Below are 20,000 nucleotides of genomic sequence, written 5' to 3'. Positions count from 1 at the left end.
AGAAAAAGTAATAGAAAAACAAAACAGAAGAACGAAAACTCGCCAGCGACACATCGACGTTCTCAATAACGTTATAATATTATGATTATCTTTTGCAATCTGATCACTGACAAAGCCATGCGATTTCAGAGTCTACATCTCCACTTATTCTACTTAATTATCTATCATTTAGTATTATTTACTTATCACTTTCTTATCCATTTGTTAAAAGTCACACACTCATGATATTCGGATATTTTGCATTCAGACAGTGATAACCCAGACAATGCAGAACATATTTGAGTCTTTCTGTTAACAATTCTTCGGGATAAGTTTCTTCTCAGAAAAAAATAAACAAACAAATTATGAATAGAAAAAGAAAATAAAAGAAAAGAAACAAGAAAAAAATATTAGCAGTGCACCTTCACGAACTTCTTGGCCGGCGATCGAAAAAAAAACCCTAGTTGGTAGTCATAATATGAATGTTTAAATAAATACCACAGCTCCTCCTGCTATACACACCTTCTATACATTCACATAAACCACAGTGCCCCCCTATGCCTTATCCCTCGTCTACCTCTACCGCAGCGGCCCAAACCCCCATGTTACCACCTTATAAGGGGCAAGATAGCGCCTACCCTTTGGCCAATTCTGAGATAGAAAGGGGAGGAGGGGGAAGGGAGAAAAGGAAAGGGAGAAATGGAAAGCGAGAAAGGGAGAGTGAGGAGAGACAGCGAAAGAAAGCATGGCACGAGCGCATACACCCAGAGAGAGAGAGAGAGAGAGAGAGAGAGAGAGAGAGAGAGAGAGAGAGAGAGAGAGAGAGAGAGAGAGAGAGAGAGAGAGAAAGGAGGAGAGGTTGTAGGGAGATGGGGGGGGGGGGCTATTGTATTCTCCCTGCTGCCTCTTGGCCATTAAGCCACAGCGGAGCCACGGAATTTTGGAAGGCCAATAAATAAAGAACAACGGACGGGCAAGGGTGTGACCTCCAACTCGAAAAAAAAAAAAATCCTTTCATTGTTGTTCAGGTGTATGATCTCCCAACCTCGTACACTTTGGTTTGGGATTCAATAATGCTTTATTTTAGCTTCTCCCGGGGCTTAGAGGCTGAATTCAGCATTCAAGAGTGAACTATCTTTGCAGTCTACTCAGTGGTTGGAAATTCAAATAAAAGGTCATAGTTAATGTTCCATTAACTAATACGACATCATTTCTGCACAAAGAAAAATAAAATGAAAATAAAAAAAAAATGTGAACGTTAGAATATTTTGGAACCCTGAAATTCGCAACAAAATTGAAATATCTTTCGAGTGCGCATCCCTCCTGAGCGATGGGTGCGTGGTGGGTGCTCTGCGGTCGAGGGCGTGTGGTCTATGGGTGTCTTATCGACTCGCCTACCCCCCCCCCTCCTCCTCCCCATTCCTCATAATCTATCCCCCCCCCTCCCCTATCCAGCCGCAGGGGGATGAGGAACGACCTTCCCCAAGGAATGGAGGGGGGTTGGGGGGGGGGCGCAGGTGCGGAGAGGTTAGGTGTAGTGAAGCGAGTGGGATGTGAATGGCGGAAAAAAAGGGGTTTGGAGAAGAAGGAAGAGAAAGGAAGAAGGGATAAGGGTATAAGAAATCAAGATTTGCAGTATGCCACGCTGGAGGAGTTAATACGAAGCTTTAAAATACAAAATGCTAAAGAGCGATGATGATGACGATTGAGACTTTAGAGGGAAACGATGGAAAACATTCGCCAAAGATAACTTCAAATTCAACCACACTGAAAAAAAGAAAAAGAGACAATTTAAGTAAAGTAAGAAAAGCGTCAACGTCTGAAGATCACTTTCATCTTCGCAGGTTTAAGTCCAAGCCACAGGAGGGATCTACCCCCCCCCCTATTCTTCCCTCCCCGTTGCTCTTTAGATCTCAATTAATCACGAAGTGCCATGGAAACGCGTTCTGAAGAGCGTCCATATCAATATGCAAATGACTCCCGTAATCGTGAGTTCAAAGGCAGGTCAAGGCAGGTCAGAGTGCCATACTTGGTGACATGCCAAGAGTTCAAATTTGATGAACGTGTTTACCTTGTACGTACGCCCGTGGGTGCGTGAATAAGTAAGTGGGTTCGTGAGCGTGTGAGTAAATGTGGTGCGAGGCAAGTGCGTCCGACGAAGGAACAAAATAAAAGTCGGCCACATCCTGTGCACCTCCACCTGCACCCTCAGCGCAGCCCACCCTCGACTCCGCACCCATTACCTCATCAATGGGTCAATCATCGGCATTTGTCCGCGTTTGTCATCTCGGCCATCCATGGGCTGACACAGACGACGCGCCTGACCCACATCTCGCTGTGACGCGACCGACAGCCACCCGCACGCCCACGACTGCCCCGCCACGACCTTCCGAGACACTGCGTCCTCCTCGCCCTCCACCGCCCACGCAGGGGAGAGGCGTTCTTCTCTCCCCTTCCCCTCCTCTCTCTTTCTCTCTCTCTCTCTCTCTCTCTCTCTCCTCTCTCTCTCTCTCTCTCTCTCTCTCTCTCTCTCTCTCTCTCTCTCTCTCTCCGTTTATCAGCAGGTATTTTGTGACAAGGTAAAAGTAATAAGATCAGCAACGTATTAAGAAATACTGGAAATAACTCGTTTCATCTATTATTGTTGTCTGACTGGCCTCACTCCCCTTTCCTCTCCTTCTCTCTGCCTCCCTCCCGCTCCCCTCATCCTCTTCTCTCTCTTCTTTCCCACTCACTGTCCTCTCTCTTCCCAATGTCATATCTCACATCCACATTCTTCCCCCTTCCTCTTTTTCCCTTTCTCCTATCTTCTTCTCCCCCTCCCCCTCCCCACGTCACCCCCCCACCCACGCGCCCGAGGCCTACGACAACCTCCGCCCTCACTAAATGGGGACTTAATTATTGATCTAATGGCAATTCAATTATAAGCCGGGTTAATGAGGGTTCGATAGAACTCACAGCCAATGATTCGTTCAGGGAGGGGGGAGGGGGTGGAGAATTTCGCAGGAACCACCCGGGGTTAAATGGGATTATACTAATGCTGATTATTTCAGCTGAGGTGCTTTCTTGAGGCGGTTCATTTTTCAGAAATGTAAGAGTAGGAGTAGGAGTAAGAGTAGGAGTAGGAGTAGGAGTAGGAGTAGGCGTAGGCGTAGGAGTAGCAGTGGTAGCGGTAGCAACAGTAGTAGTAGTAATAATAATAATAACAACGACAACAACAACTATAATAATAATGTAAATAAAATAATTAATAATAATAATTAATAATAATAATAATAATAATAAATAATAATAATAATAATATCAAAAACAACAATAAAAATAATGATAACAGTAACAAACTTTACAAATAAGAAAAAAATCAATAACAATAAAAGCAACAGATGCGAGTGAAACAGACTTTGCGATAGGGAGCGGAGGAGTGATGAGAGGAGGAGAGAGGAGAAAGAAAAGAAAAGAGAGGAGGCAGCAGAAGAGGAGAAAGGAGGGAGGAGAGAAGAGAGAGAAGAAATGAGGAGAGGGGAGGAGGGAGGAGGGAGGAGGGAGGAGGGAAGATAGAGGATGGAGTAAAGAGGGAGAGTGGAGAGGCAGGTTTGACCCCCCCCCCCCCCCCCTACAGGAGAGGGCTGTTTCTCCTCCGAAGACTTTTAATTTCTACGTGACGTCGCGTGACCTTGTCGGAGCTTCCACCATAAATATTCATTGATTCACTCTCGTTTTTCAGTGATATTATTTATTTCCTTATTTTTTTTACAGTGTCACGAAGGTAGGTGGACTGGTAGGGGGGGGGGAGGGGTAGGTGAAAGCAGAAACAAATATTCAGATATACGATGAAGACATTTTTGACAAAGACCCAAATTTTACTAATGCTAAACACTAATTGAAATTGAAAAATAAGGACAAAGGTGATTGAATAAGGATATAATATAGAAAGAATGTGCAACAGATTTCCTATACAACGGACATTCTTTTGTCTGTCCATCTGCCTGTCACTTTGATAGAACTTAGAGGAGAGGGAAGGGAGATTGGGAGAGGGAGACAGAGGGAGAGAGAGGGGGAGAGGGAGGGAGGGAGGGGAGGGGGAGGGAGGGAGGGAGGGAGGGAGGGAGGGAGGAGAGAGGAGAGGGAGGGAGGGAGGGCGAGGGAGAGGGAGGGAGGGAGGACGAGGGGGAGAGAGGGAGGGAGGGAGAGAGAGAGAGAGAGAGAGAGAGAGGACAATTACCAGAACCAAATAATGATAAAATATTTAAAAAATAACACCTCCTGCACCTCTTTTACCTCGTGTTTACCATCTTCTTTATCCATTACCAATACCCATTCTTTCTTCAACTTTCTCATCCTTCACCTACTGCATCTTGAAATACGTGAGAGCAGCTGTCATGTCACGGCAGGCGCATCCCTGTCATACGATAGCTAATCGCGGTTGACATCTGACTACCCACGACCAGAGTGACACGAGAGAAAGGGGAACGAAAATGTGTGACGATAAATTTGTAAATGGGAAAAAAGACATTCCTTCTATAAAGCCTTTTTCACAGAAAGGGTTTATAGGTAAGTGTCTGACGACTGATTATTGATGATTTTATAAGATTCGTGTTCGAAGAAGTTGTAAACAAAACAACAAAGGAAGGAATAAGAAAACACGAGAATACATCGAAGGCCTTTTCGCTGTATTGCTTCATCAAGGCACGAATGATGACGATAATGATATAATTGATAATGACGATTTATGATAATGAAGGTGGCTGTGATGATAGCAATGACGATGCTGCTGCTGATGATGATAATGAAAGGGAAGAGGAGGAGAAGAAGAAAGGGGAAGAGGAGGAGAAGGATCATCACCTTGCTATATTTCTTAAATGCCTACACACTTACCCCCCCTCTCTCTCTCTCTCTCTCTCTCTCTCTCTCTCTCTCTCTCTCTCTCTCTCTCTCTCTCTCTCTCTCTCTCTCTCTCTCCTCTCGCTCTCCTCTCCTCTCGCTCTGCCATCTCACTCGATGTCTGCCTCACCTCTTCTCTCTCTCTCTCTCTCTCTCTCCTTATCATGCACCATCACTCAAGCAAAGTCTGCTCATTTCTACCGTTTGTCCCCTAAAATTCCCCCACAAATATATTTCAATACCTCGCACTATATCCATCTGTACCAAGAACAATTCATACAATCACGATTTAGATAAAAATTCCTTAAAAATAAACAACACTCAAAGTGATACCAAATTAATATTAATACTCACTATTCCCACCAATGATGAAAGACTAAGATATAACACCAATGCCTAGTAATGAGCATCGACAAAACAACAGCTTTAGGCATAATAATTACCAGGCCGAGCACGCAAACAGGGACACTGGCACCGTCCTACTTGCGTGCCAATTCAATTCCCGAGCAAGGCAAATCACCGATGAATTCTGGCGACGATGTTAAATTCGCGCGCAGATTAACGGAACCAGAATTTCGCGACCCATATCTCTTGCAGGCGAACCCGGAGGAACAGCTGACAGGGATCGCGAATCATGACACTTTTCGACAAATTAGGAGAAGCGAGGGTGTCTTAAGTAGGAGTGTCGTCTGCTTGTACTTTGAGGCTTTCTGTCTGTCTATCTGTCTCTTTTCAGTCCCAAACTGTCTGTCATTCTATCTATTGATCTCGGCAATTAAGAAACAGGCGGTTTCAATGTTATATATTATTCAGTTATTTATGTACCTGAATAAATCACACTGAATAGGCGGGAATGGAAAGAAGGGGAGGGGCTGGGTCGAGAGAGAGAGAGAGAGAGAGAGAGAGAGAGAGAGAGAGAGAGAGAGAGAGAGAGAGAGAGAGAGAGAGAGAGAGAGAGAGAGAGAGAGAGAGAGAGAGAGAGAGAGAGAGGGTGCGTAGAGGTCATTTTGGAGATAACACTGCCTCCATAATGACGAATGATAACTCGGCGCCATGACAGACGCCGTGAAGGATGAGGTACTGTCTTTTTTTTTCGCCCATCGGCATCGCGCTCAATACCGTTTCTTCCCGAGCGATCCGATCCCCCGATGAGTGGCGCCGTGGGGCCTGTGCCACGACAGGCCGGGTCGGATAGGGTCGGACTGGGTCGTGGAGGAGGCACTGGCAACCTCAACAGTAACCGACATGTGAGGAACCAAATAAAAGGAAAGTTAAAATATAAAGTATATGTATGTATATATATATATATATATATATATATATATATATATATGTATGTATATGTATATATATATATATATATATATATATATATATATATATATATATATATATATATAATGTAGTATGTAATGTATATGTAATAATATATATATATATATATAGATATATAATATATATATTATATTATTTTATATATCACACACACACACACACACACACAAGGACATACGTGCTAGAGCGCATTTACTTTCTGTCAGTCTTTCTCTGTCTGTGTATCTCCAGTATACAAGAAAAGACTGCGATGAACAATACCTCAAACCAACATAAAATAGAAAAACCGCCACCGCCGCCCTGATCCATCACAAACACTCGGGGAGATCAACTACTTCCTTTCGTCGATATAAATAATCATGAAGCAATTTCAAAGGCGTAAAAGGCCACCTGTCTCCTGAGGCCCAAGAGGAGCGCTTTTCCCATGGCGAGAATGGAGGAGGAAGAGGGGGGGGAGGGGGGGGAGGAGGAGGAGGAGGAGGAGGAGGAGGAGGAGGAGGAGGAGGAGGAGGAGGAGGAGGAGGAGGAGGAGGAGGAGGAGGAGGAGGACGAGGACGAGGACAAGGAGGAGGAAGGGAATGGGACAGAGGGAAGAAGGAAGAGGTATAATAGGGGTAATTATATAATGGTGAATGAAGTGATGAGGATGAAAAATTGCGAGATGCAAGAAGAATGAGCAAATGATTAAGGAATACGGAGAAACAGATAAATCCACAAACTCAACAGCAAGAAAAGAAAACAGAAATTGGGAAAACGATGTGAAAAAATAAATCCTAAAATGTTGTGGAGGGCGTGACACCGTCTTTTCAGGTTACATGGCTAGGCACTGATATGTCGAAGGCAACAGGTTAAGAAGTTCAGCCTTGTATTCTGACACGCTCGTGAGCTGATCGGAATTTTAATGTTTTCCGCTCATTCTATTATAACCGCCTCTTTAGTTTATTTAGTTTGAGCACGAAAAAGGGAAATATTGGTTTTCGTCGGAAAAAATTACTCTCAAGTACAACAAAATTGAGAATGAAGTAACTGGTACCAAGAATGTGCAACCTTCCCGGTTTTCTATGATCCAGCCAACCACAGAAAACGATTTCAATTTGAGGAGTAACAATACCAAACCTTTCATAAAAAAAATCCATAGTCTACCATGCCCCTCGTGTAGACCGATAATCACTGAAAGTTCATCATACCATATAAAGAATGAACAACAATACAACCCTTTTTTTGTGGCATGGGTATCCGTCACCCCCGAAAGTAGTCCAGTGTCACACAGCATCACGAACCCCTCCGGCGCAGATCGTGCCCGCGTCCGGTGACAAAAGAATGAGCGTAGAAATGTCAGGCACCTGACAGAAGTATGCCAGCAGCCCCACGTGGGTGGGTAGGTGAGGGTGGAGGAAGGGGGGGGGGGCTAAAAAGGAGGAAGGGGGGCTAAAATGGAGAAAGGGGGATGGACGGAGGCGCGGGATGAGGGAAAGAAAGATTAAGCGAAAGAGGGAGAGTGAAAGAATTATAGGGGGGAGGGGGGAGTTGACGGGAGAGAAGGAGACAGAGAGAGAGAGAGAGAGAGAGAGAGAGAGAGAGAGAGAGAGAGAGAGAGAGAGAGAGAGAGAGAGAGAGAGAGAGAGAGAGAGAGAGAGAGAGAGAGAGAGAGAGCAGATGGCCCATGGAACTAGGTGGATGAAAAATAATAGATGGGAAAACGACATCCCTGTACGTTGTATGTGACTCGGCCACTTAGTATGCACGACGTATCATTAAGAGCGGTTCCCTGTTATCTAATCAGCACCACTTATACCTGGAAGTCATTCGCACTAATTACAAGCGGGATAATGATCAGCAATTTATTCTTTTTTTCTTGTGTGTGTGTTGGACATGTCAGGCTTCCTTTCTGATCCCAGCCGTTGTGCCGAAACGTTAGGACACTTGGCAACGTTACGTAACTCGAGTAATGGTTTAATTAGCTAAGTTAACGCCCGGATGAACGTCGAAAAAAATAATAACATAAGAAGAAAAAAATACACTGCAGAGATAAAAATGTATGTATATATATGTATGCATGTATGTATATAAATGTATGCGTGTATGTATGCATGCATGTATGCATTTATGTATGTATGTATGTATGTATGTATGTATGTATGTATGTATGTATGTATGTATGTATGTATGTATGTATGTACGCGCACACACACACACACACACACACACACACACACACACACACACACACACACACACACACACACACACACACACACACACACACACACACACACATATATATATATATATATATACATATATATATATATATTTCACCTTGCTCTTTCCACACGAACTTACCTGTGGATGCTGATTGAAGGTGTGAGGAAGGGAGCATCGCTGGTCGTCCAAGCGGTACTTCGACATCCGGTCCAGCAGCTCCAGCATGTAATCTCCTGCAGCCTCACTCTGGGGACGAAAGAAGGGGGAAGGGGGTCATTAGTGCATTGATTATCCCATCTACTCTCTCTCTCTCTCTCTCTCTCTCTCTCTCTCTCTCTCTCTCTCTCTCTCTCTCTCTCTCTCTCTCTCTCTCTCTCTCTCTCTCCCTCCCTCCCTACCTGCCGACTCGAGCTTCCCACCGAGCATTTGTTATTCATCGCCGGTCGTTCTCATCAAAGGCTGACAACCGACTCCTTCATCGACGTCACCCTCACCCCCCTTTATAGAGCCTCGACTCACGTAGTCATGCAAGCGTTCACAGAGCTACCTTCATCCCTTGCTGGGTCCGACCACGGGATTCGATCCTGAACATAATGCTCTCTATCTTCGTCTGTCTGTCTGAGTTTTTTTTTTTCTTCCTTCTTTCTAACTCTTCTTCTTTTCTATCTCCCTAAATAACCTCCTTCTCTCTCTCTCTTTGTCCATTCTCTCTTGCTTCTTTCTCTAACGCTGCCCTTCCTTTCGCTTTTTGAGTTCTCTCCCCTCTCTCTCCTTCCTTATTCGTTTACCTTCTACTAAATAACAGAACAATGAACAGGATATGCACCTTGTCTTCCATCGTGTCTCTTTCTCAAATAGCAAAGTTAACTTGGAAGGAAATGACACGGGGAGATGACAGTATATTTTGGCTACAAGTCGATAAGGAAGCAATAACAACGCGATTACGGAAGAGGAGAGAGAGAGAGAGAGAGAGAGAGAGAGAGAGAGAGAGAGAGAGAGAGAGAGAGAGAGAGAGAGAGAGAGAGAGAGAGAGAGGGTTAAAGAAGGCATCATTACTTGGGCACATCCCTAAACTTTCCCCTAAGGGCGGCACCTGGCACTCCGCCCTCCATCCCCCTCTTCATCATTGACAGGGAGGGGGAAGGGAGGGAAGAAAGGGGAGGGAGGGAGGGAAGGAGGAAAGACAAGGGGGGAGGGAGGAGGAAGGGAGGGAGGGAGGGACGCTTGCCCACTGCCCGCCCGAACCCAGAGGCACCAGACGGGCGGAACTTGGCCACACTAATTACCTTGTCAATAACTAGGGCGCTCTTCATTCACGCTAAAAAGGGGGAAGCCCGGGCTGCCTCTTCCCCTTTTCCTCATCGGTCTCTCTCTGTCTCTCTCTCTCTCTCTCTCTCTCTCTCTCTCTCTCTCTCTCTCTCTCTCTCTCTCTCACACACACACACACACACACACACACACACACACACACACACACACACACACACACACACACACACACACACACACATACACACAATACAATCAAATCCTATACCATAACCCAAAACTGGCAAGAAATAACTCATAAAAACGAAGAACTAAATGCTCACACTCAGAAAGAACAATATCAACACAGATAATGTTGACAGCCTAAGAAGCTGCCGACGTCTCGGGGATACAAAAAGAAAATTATGCTGACATGCGAGAAGTGGAACCTCCCTTCCGTAGTCTAATGTTTTGTTTACATCAGCCGGACGAGGGGGATAAGTGGGGTCGGAAGCGAGTGAAAGAGAAGAAGAAAGAGAAAAAGAAAGAGAAAGAGAGAGGGGGAGAGAGAGATTAAGAGAGAGAGAGAGAGAGAGAGAGAGAGAGAGAGAGAGAGAGAGAGAGAGAGAGAGAGAGAGGGAGAGAAAGAGAGAGAGCATAATGCATATGAAGTCTAAAAGATGTTTACGCGTCCGTTAAGTGATGACCGTCTGGCACTAAAACCAGCTTCGTTTCAGACCGCAGCTGATCATGATGATGACGATGCCGCACTATGGACAAACCCTGGCACAACACAAGCCAAAGATGCTGAACAAGGCGTTGACAGAAAACCACAACATGCCTATTCTACCCACGTCGCCATAAACAGGTGTCGGGGACTGAAGAAACCCTTGCCAAACAGCCTTGACAGTGGCCGGCGTTGACTCCAAGGCTCTGACCAGAAGCACTTTGCTCAAGCCTTCCCGTCGCAAAAAAGAAAAAAGGAAAAGAATAGAAGAAGAAATAAAAACAGCTCTTACAGGTGCCCGAGACCTTGTCCGTGGCCCCGTTGGGAATCGCTACCCCTCCCCCCTACACCCCCTGTCCTAAAAAACTATACATTTCGCAGGCAGGCATCCGGCGATCGGCTCGGCTGTAAAAGACCATAGCGGAGAAAAGAGGAAAGGAGTAGATTAGAACAGAGACCCCTGGCGACCAGTTGCGTATTCAGTCAAACTCGAATCTCATTTCAAAAGACAACATTCCTACAAAAAAAGTAAATAAATAAATAAATAAATAATAGACATCCTCCTCTCCCGATTTCCGTGCGTAATATGCAAATGACACGGCCGGCATCATGTTACGTGGGCGGACTTAATTAGGCGGAGATTCCCCACAGTAACTGAACTATGACCATTCGCAGCACGGGCTTGTAGTACTCTATCGCGGGTTGCTACGGGTAGTTGAAGAGGAAAGGTAGAAGAGGGAGGGAGGGAAGGAAAGAAAAGAGGGAGGGAGGGAGGGAGGGAGGGAGGGAAGAGAGAGGGAAGAGAGAGGGAAGAGAGAGACAAGAGAGACAAGAGAGAGAGAGAGAGAGAGAGAGAGGAGAGAGAGAGAGAGAGAGAGAGAGAGAGAGAGAGAGAGAGAGAGAGAGAGAGAGAGAGAGAGAGAGAAGAGAGAGTTAAATGGGGAGCGCCGAATAGAACTATAATAAATAAGAAGCAGATGATGACAAGGATGAGAAGACGGGAAGATGGCCAAATAGAGTCTACTAAAAAAATCTACTAAGTAGTTCCCGAGCTTATCTGACCTTAATCAAAATCTACGAAAACTCTCTCCGCCTCCCTCCCTCCCTCCTTCCTCCCTCCCTCCTTCCTTCCTTCCTTCCCCCTTCCCCGTCTCTCCCTTTCTTTCTCTCTCTCTCTCTCTCTCTCTCACTCTCTCTCTCTCTCTCTCTCTCTCTTCTCTCTCTCTCACTCTCTCTCTTTCTCTCACTCCCTCTCCTTCACTCTCTCCCTCTCCTTCATCTCTCTCTCCCTCTTCCTCACTCTCTCTCCCCTCTCCTTCACTCTCTCTCCCTCTTTTTCTTTCTCTTCTACCCTCCTCTCTCCTCTCCATCTTCCTCCTCCTTCCCCCTCTCTCTCCTCCTTCCTCCTCACTCCCTCTACCTTCTTAGAAACAGCAAAGACGGAAACGGCTGCAATAACGATTCGCGTTGGTGGAAACAAAATCTACAGCAAGTTATCTCAAGATAAGTTCAAGTGCGGGAGCGAAAAAAATCGTCTGAGTAGCGGATAGAGTCGTCTTTATTGCGAAACTGAGCGAAAAGCGTCGGTATTTAAGTGTTTTTTTACCGGCGTGTGCAGAACGGGCAAAGGAAGCTCCTTTATAAGGAATTGACAACCGAGGGCTCCCCTTGACCCTCCGTGACCTCTGAAACGGAGCTGGACGTGTCACCCGTCCTTCCAGGCGCCCGCTCTGCTATGTCCGTCATACCCGGGTACACACGGGCACGGCAAGCGGCGTGGCCATAAAGTATGTCTGTATTGAGTCTGGCCGGGTGTAATTAACGCTACACTATCATTATATCTGAACTCTTGCATGCGAACGCTCGTGCATGGAGCTATGCACCCGGGAGTCATGTAGGTTAGCTACGAGTGGCCCATGGGACTACACCTACAGACAGTCGCCGAGTGGCTTCTGACGGCGCTCCTCTCGCGTTCACGGGCGCCCGACGTGGCTAGGTGCTGAACTGTAGGACCTTGATAGTATGGCGACAGGGCATGCTTGTATATCTCATCTCTCTTATACCTATTCTCTCTCTGTCTCCCACCCTCTCTCTCTCCCTCTCTCCCCTTTCTCTCCCTCTCCCTCTCCCTCTAACGCATCAAAATCCAACCAATCCCGGTCCCGTTAGCACGACCATAAGGACCGGTCTGCAACCACCTCCAATAATATCACTCTTGCACAACCCACACCAGCCTCCAACCGACCCCCACCCCACCCCCACCATCACCTCAAGCATGGTGTGTTGCAGCTTCGTGGAAAACCGTGCGTTCTTGGGAGTTTTTTTCTTTCCCCCTCTCTCATTGTGCTTGTTACTAAGACACGCCTACATGTGTACAGGTCTACATGTGTGCACCAGGGTCTGACGTGGTATTGACAGGTAAGCATTTTCCTTCAGTATTTCCTCTATGTATAGCCGCAAAATATGATTTTAAAATAATACAAAAACAATAACAATAAAAACAAAATAAGAAATAATTCGTCACAAAGACAAATTCGCTTGGCATATAAAGTTGACCGCCGTTGACTTCTACCACTGTTGAGCTCGTCTAAAGCACCCCGCTCCCCCAGGCCTCTCCCTCCCTTAACAATGTGCTCCTCCAGGGTGTAAAACCTCTCCCCCTAACTACCCTCCCTCACTCTTTCCCTACGCTCCCTCCCTCCTTCCCTCTCCTCCTCGCTTTCATACCCTCACGCTCTCTCCTCCCTTCTCTGCCCCAGCCCTGCCTCCCGTCTACCTTGCCTTTCCTCCTCTCCCTACGCTCCCTGCCTCCGTCCTTCCCTCTCCCTGCCCTCCCCCTTTCCCTCTCCCTGCCCTCCCTCCTTCCCTCTCCCTACGCTCCCACCTTCCCTCTATCCTACTCTTCTTGCCCTCCCTTCTTCCCTCCCCTTCTCTCTCCCTACCTTTCCCTCCCGAGGAATATGGCTTTCACTGCCCAGATCCTCCGGGCTCGACAAGTGAAACGCGCGGGGCCCTGGAGCGTGTGTCCGAAATTTACACTTTGGTTCGAGATTTCCCTTGTACTCGTGGCTACCTGGCTTGGTGTCAGGTCCCTTGGTATTTCTTGTGTCTGCGTCTGTCGGCATGTCGAAGCTAAGTGAAATTGGAATTCGCGGTAAAACTAAGTGATATTTTTAAATAGAAATGGGGGAAAAAAACAGAGGGAAAGAATTATGCAATTACATCCTTTTTAGTTATAAACTCAACTCGGGATGGGGAGGAGGGGCGATACGGAGGAAGGGAAGGGGAGATCCCAGTCTTCGAATAAAACTCCCTCAGTCGATAACGATGCTACCTCACCCTCTTCCTTCTGCCCGACCCCCTCCCGAACCCTGCTAAATAGCGACTCCCTCCCCTTTCATCCTCCCCCCTCCCTCTTTACCCCTCCCCCCCTCGAAGGGGCCACGAGCGAGAGTTAGGGGGTCGTGCAGACTCTCCCCTCCCCCTTCCTTCCCTCCCTCCACCCGAAGTATCATTACGGCCGAACAGGTAGTTAAGGATGATTTACCATGTCTCATTAGCCGCCAACGACAACATGCCTCGGGGGGTCCCAGGTGATGTCCGATGATGTTCTTCTCCATACGCTGTATGAACTGGGTCCCTTATATTACGCGACAGCCTCGATTGCGTAACTTTACCCCGCGAACTGGATAACTCTAACTCACTCACTCTCTCTCTCTCTCTCTCTCTCTCTCTCTCTCTCTCTCTCTCTCTCTCTCTTCTCTCTCTCTCTCTCTCCTCTCTCTCTCTCTCTCTCTTTCCCTTTCTCTCTCTCTCTCTCTCTCTCTCTCTCTCTCTCTCTCTCTCTCTCTCTCTCTCTCTCTCTCTCTCTCTCTCTCTCTCTCTCTCTCTCTCTCTCTCTCTCTACTCTTCTCTCTCCAATGGGGACGACTAGCAAACAAGATTGCTTCAAAGATGGTCCTCCAGACTCAGAACATTAGCAGACAAAAAATTAGCATTGGCGTTGCAGAATGCAGTGGCGTTCCACCACGACTCGTTGAATAATTAAGCCGTACATATCAGTGCATCTTGCAAAATTGCCTGTGTCTACGGTTGCATTGACACCAAGATCATATTTTACTTGTGAAATTAGGTTGCACGGTAACAATATCGATTAATAATTAAAATATATATTACGGAATTCAGAGTACAATACTATATATTAGCTTGGTAAATTTAGTAAACGTTAACAATAACACAAAACCCAAATATATCACATATACATAATCACACAAATACACACACATACACAAATACACAACACATACATACTATCATACTATACATAATACAAACATACATACATACACACACAAACACACAAACCCACACACACACACACACACACACACACACACACACACACACACAGATATGTGTGTGTGTGTGTTTATATATATATATATATATATATATATATATATATATATATATATATATATATATATATATATAAATGTATGTATTCACTGGACATACCTGTGGCGGAGTTCATAGCGGGCGCACAGAACCTTTCATTCATATTCTTGCATTCGTATCACCCAGGTAGTTCCCAACTTGCGTCCGGTCAGCAGCCTTGGAGAAAGTTCCTTACACTAAATTATGTTCCATTGCATCGTTCGCCGTTATCATCGACACTTGCGAATCGTAGCGGCCCAGAAACTTCTAAACCCAATTCACAACTTCCAGCAGAGGAACCCCCACACTTGTATACACTTCCCCTCTCGACCTATAGACTACGCCTCCCTCCACCGGCGCCACGTCCCTCACAGCTGTTCCTTCACTCTCCCCTCTCCCACCCCGGGCCCCGATCCCTCCTCCCGCGCCAGGTCCTGCTCAGAATAGTCGGCCTGCCCTCCGCAAATGTGACCTAGCATGGGATACTTGCAACTTTTGTCCCGTAATTCAAAAAAAAATCCTTCATCTTGGTTATACAAGATCAAGGACTCACTACGAACCCCGAAATGGTTGTAAAAAACACAACCTCGGCGCAGGTTATTACCAAGACGTGGCACCCATCCTACACGTATCACTGCGCCTAGATCCTCAACAGGTTTTCTCGCGGTGATAACCTAATCTCACGTACCAATGACAGCTCCCAGCACAGAAGTCGATAGGCTCTTCCACCTGATAAATCCTCATTAAAATGTGCTTATCTAACACCTCCACACTATTTATCGCGTGATAAGACGTGCTCACAAGATCTCACCGAAAAAAAGAAGAAAATTACTAAAGTTATAAGTTTTGTGTTAAAGGTTATCTTACCTCCGGAAGCTTGACAACCTAAACAACTTTTCTGCACCGGCCAATCCCATGCTGAGCCCTTCCAGAGGTACGATAATGCCACTTCTGGCCTATCGATAATGTCTATTTTATGAACCGTTTCCTCGAGCTAATAGTCTTTTCAGCAACTTTAAAACTTAGCACGGCGACTAAACGCGTTCCTTGACAGGGTAAAAATGATACCAACCTTTGTTCTAAAACCTTTAACGTTTTTTTTTTATACATTTAGATAACAGAAATGCCAGCATGCTAATCAGCATGAAATTCATGCTATCGAAATTCTAATCTAAGTTAATGTGAATAAATTGGACATTTAATTCTCATTTATCTGGTCCATAGACGGCATGGTTGCCACACAGAGTATTTACCTACACACAAATAATAATAATGAGAAAAGAACAATGGAGGGAGAGGGAGAGAGAGAGGGAGAGGGAGAGGGAGAGGGAGAGGGAGAGAGAGAGAGAGAGGGAGAGAGAGAGGAGAGAGAGAGAGAGAGAGAGAGAGAGAGAGGAGAGAGAGAGAGAGAGAGAGAGAGAGAGAGAGAGAGAGAGAGAGAGAAGAAGAGAAGAGGAGAGAGGAGAGAGAGGAGGGGAAGGAGAGAGAGAGAGAAGAGAGAGAAGAGAGAGAGAAGGAGAGAGGGGAGAGAGAGGAGAGAAGAGAGAGAGAGAGAGAGAGAGAAGAGAGAGAGAGAGAGAGAGAGAGAGAGAGAGAGAGAGAGAGAGATTATTTACCTACAAGAAAGTAGAAAGTTGTTACATACATTTCAATGGACACTTGACAATCAGGAAGGGAAGCTTATTGTGGGCTACTTTTTCTTGCTTCTATCTTCTACTATTTATCGTTTTCTCTTACTCCTTTTTATCATCACATTACACTTATTGCAACAGTCTTTTTCATTAACAACGACATATAAAATCACAAATGACAATAATTCATCCACATTCATTCACTCCAACTCTACCTTCTATTGCATTCTTTCCTCTTTTCCTCCTTTTTATATAACAATTCGTTTTTTCCCTCCTCAAATCCCCAACTCCACGCAAGGACAAGAAACCACACATCCTGCTCGCCCTCCGCGATTTGAACGTGGGAAAACCTCAAGTGCATCCGTTGTGAAAATGTTCGTCTTCGTACCCTTCTAGCATTACGTTCGAACGCCTTTTCGGTTGCTCGACTACGTAAACATCCTTTTCTAAACCTTTTTTTAAATCTCTATGACGTCTAAGGACCCTTGGTTGTTACGCATCCGTAGCCTTTCACAAACAAATAAATAACCACACTAACAGACAAACTAACTAATTACTAATACCTCTATTCTAAAAGAAATCCATCCTGGCGGTTCGTAACTACCATTCTAAAAATTTCCGCAAATATTTTATCACCGCATGCATCCGGCTGCCATAGTTACCCCGGCATCACCTACAGGCTCGCCTCAGGTAAATTTCCCATTTTCTACCGACTCTGGAAACTGGATGGGAGTGTTTACGGGGAAACCATGGAAAACTGGAACCCGTGAACTTTCCTCTAACAAGCGTAAAAATCTCTATTGTTTTGTGATACATTTGGAACAAGCTGAATATATATCTCTCTCTTTCGATTCATTTTTTAAAAATCTTTCTGTCTATAGTCCTTTCACTATCGAACAAAATGGAGGCTTTTCTTACCCTGTCATCTCGAGTCTGCGTTGGGAGGTAAAGGCCGCCATCGACCCCCTTCGACCTGGAAAGAAATAAAAAGACATTAAAATCTCTTCATTACCGCTTACGTGCTTCTTAACATGTAAAGGAATGCACCGTAAAAAAAATATTCCTAACGACAAACTAATAATTGCAACATCCTAGTACATCAGGTGATTAAAAAAAAAGGTTAATGAGCAATGTTTATCCGTGCGCATGCGCGTGTGTGGTCGCGTGTAGGTACAAGTATACCAACACATGTGGCACTCCCGTGTGGGCGGGCCGGACCTGACCCGTGTGGGCGCAGGGTGCCGCCGCCTGGCCTTGTCATCACCGCACTGGCATACTTTGTCTCTTAGTAGAAGGTACTCATGATGCCCCAGTGTTTAGTTTGATGCTTTGTTCTCCTTTGTAGATCTGGACGACAAGAGAACGACGTCAAAATGCACGGTCTACGTCAGTGGCATTTTCCCTTATTATAGGATGACATCAGAGTATATAGCAAGGGCCATGCTTTGTGGTGTCCTCAAGGTCGGCACTTGAGGCTGTTGAGTCAGTCCACACTCACACACAGCATACAAACACACACGGATACCCACAATGACGTCATACCCCCCCTCTCCACACACACACCAAGCAGTCGACGACACAGCGACATCCGTGACATTGTTATCTTCTCAAACATATTTTTATCTTTTTCTTTCCCACAATTCTTACAAGTCAACACACTTTTTTTTTTATTATTCTTGTAACCATATTTATGACAAAGTGACTGACAATTACAGGCGAAAAAAAATATTCTCTCTAGTAAGATTCCAACCGCAGGCTTGCAGTACTTTATCTTATCCTTATCAACTACGTTGCCGACATACGCATTTTTTTTCTTTTTTGACGTCTTGAGCATTCCTCAAGATTACCAATTCTGTTTCTGTTGGAAAACTGCCAGGGAGCAGTCACAGATATAAATAACGCATCAAAAACACACATACATCATATACTGTGTGTGTGTGTGTGTGTGTGTGTGTGTGTGTGTGTGTGTGTGTGTGGTGTGTGTGTGTGTGTGTGTGGTGTGTGGAGCGCGCGCGCGAGAGAGAGAGAGAGAGAGGAGAGAGAGAGAGAGAGAGAGAGAGAGAGAGAGAGAGAGAGAGAGAGAGAGAGAGAGAGAGAGAGAGAGAGAGAGAGAGAGATTCCCTTTGAAACATGCTGGTATTGATATCACGTGAGAATTTCCATGGCAGCGACTGGCAGGCGCAACAAAGGCTTTCAGAAGAAACCTTATACTCTAGTATACGCAATCAACTGAAGTTTGCTAGCCTGGAAGAGAAAGAGAGAGATAGAGAGAAAGAAAAGAGAGGAAAGGAGAGGAGAGGAATTAAAGGAAAGGAAAGGAAAATAGAAGAGAAGAAAGAAAAGAAAACAGAACAGAGAAAGAAAGAAGATAATAACGAAGAATCAAATGGAAGAAACGACATAAAGCAGACAAAAGAATAAGAAAAAGAACTTCAACACGCTCCTCCTTTGGAAAGTCCGCATCGATCCGGTACCCATACCCATACAACGAACTGTACCCCCCCCCCCCCCCTTCCTTCCCTTCCATGTGACAAGTAAACAATAGCACAGAATTTCCTGGGTTTATGACGACACACTTCGCCGCTCCGATGACCACGGCAAAGGATGTTTCCCGGGAAGATAGAATGTGATAACTCTATGAAGCAACTAGCGGACAAGCCTCTGCCGACTATGTCGTCTGGAACTGGGCATGCGTAACTTCCTCTTTCGCTGTGTAGGCTCCGAGGGGTATAATGCCCAACGCATGCCTATAACGGGAAGATAGATTCTCTGTAATTCATTCAAATCGACTGATATAATAGCTGTAAACACCGCTAATGAACCCCCGTAAATCAGTAGGCTGGCGGGGGCCCTGTGGATCCCCCCTCCCATCAGAAGGTGCCCCGCCATGCCCGACATTCCTTGCGCATGGGGGGTAATGGGGGAAAGGTTGGGGGCAGGGGGAGGGGAGATTACGGAAGATCCACAGGCCAAAGGACTCTGAAAACGCCCCGAGTCCTTCCCCTCCTTTTCCCTCCTACGCTTCCTCTACTTCATCAGGCCTTTCCTGGTGTTCTCTCTTCGAGATGTGAAATGAACTCATTAACGACAATGACAATGCTAATGATAAAGACGAATATGATAATGTGAGACTAATGGAGAAAGTAAGAGTGTAATGAGACACATTTCTGAAAGCCAGGATGTTTTCATACCATGCGGCACAAGATAAGGCTATCCTGCGGGGTATGTAGGCCGCAACTACCGGAAAAAGCAAATTAAAAAATAACAAAAAAAAAAACAAAAATAATAATAATAATAAACATCTCAACAAAAAAGATGAATTAGAATCAATTTTTCCCTCTTTGCCCAACAATACCCACTGCCTCATACCCAAATAACAAGCAATAAAGATGCAAAAGATATGCCGCGATATATATCACAATCGCACAAAACAGGTATCACGGAGCGCCTACTGCGGGGAGGTCCATTACGGCGATATACTCCATAACTTAAGATGTTCCTTCAATGCCACGCTGACGCTTGAAATATCGCTCGTAAGGAGGGAGAGGTGTCTCTCT

General features: G+C 45.5%; 1 protein-coding gene across 1 annotated transcript in view; it reads right to left on the bottom strand.

The window, feature by feature from the left end:
* The window catches only part of LOC119599221 (rap1 GTPase-activating protein 1-like), a gene marked incomplete at its 3' end in the record, with an annotated part of 152,829 nt that overhangs the window by 75,124 nt on the left and 57,705 nt on the right, over positions 1-20,000 (bottom strand). Inside the window, 2 exon segments of the mRNA XM_037948985.1 lie at positions 8,539-8,646; positions 17,362-17,416. Coding sequence (XP_037804913.1) covers positions 8,539-8,646; positions 17,362-17,416 — 163 coding nt within the window.

This window comes from Penaeus monodon, chromosome 1 (assembly GCF_015228065.2).
Source record: "Penaeus monodon isolate SGIC_2016 chromosome 1, NSTDA_Pmon_1, whole genome shotgun sequence".
NCBI lineage: Eukaryota > Metazoa > Arthropoda > Malacostraca > Decapoda > Penaeidae > Penaeus > Penaeus monodon.
Note: the sequence above shows the minus strand (reverse complement) of the source record. Positions and strands in the feature narration are given on the sequence as shown.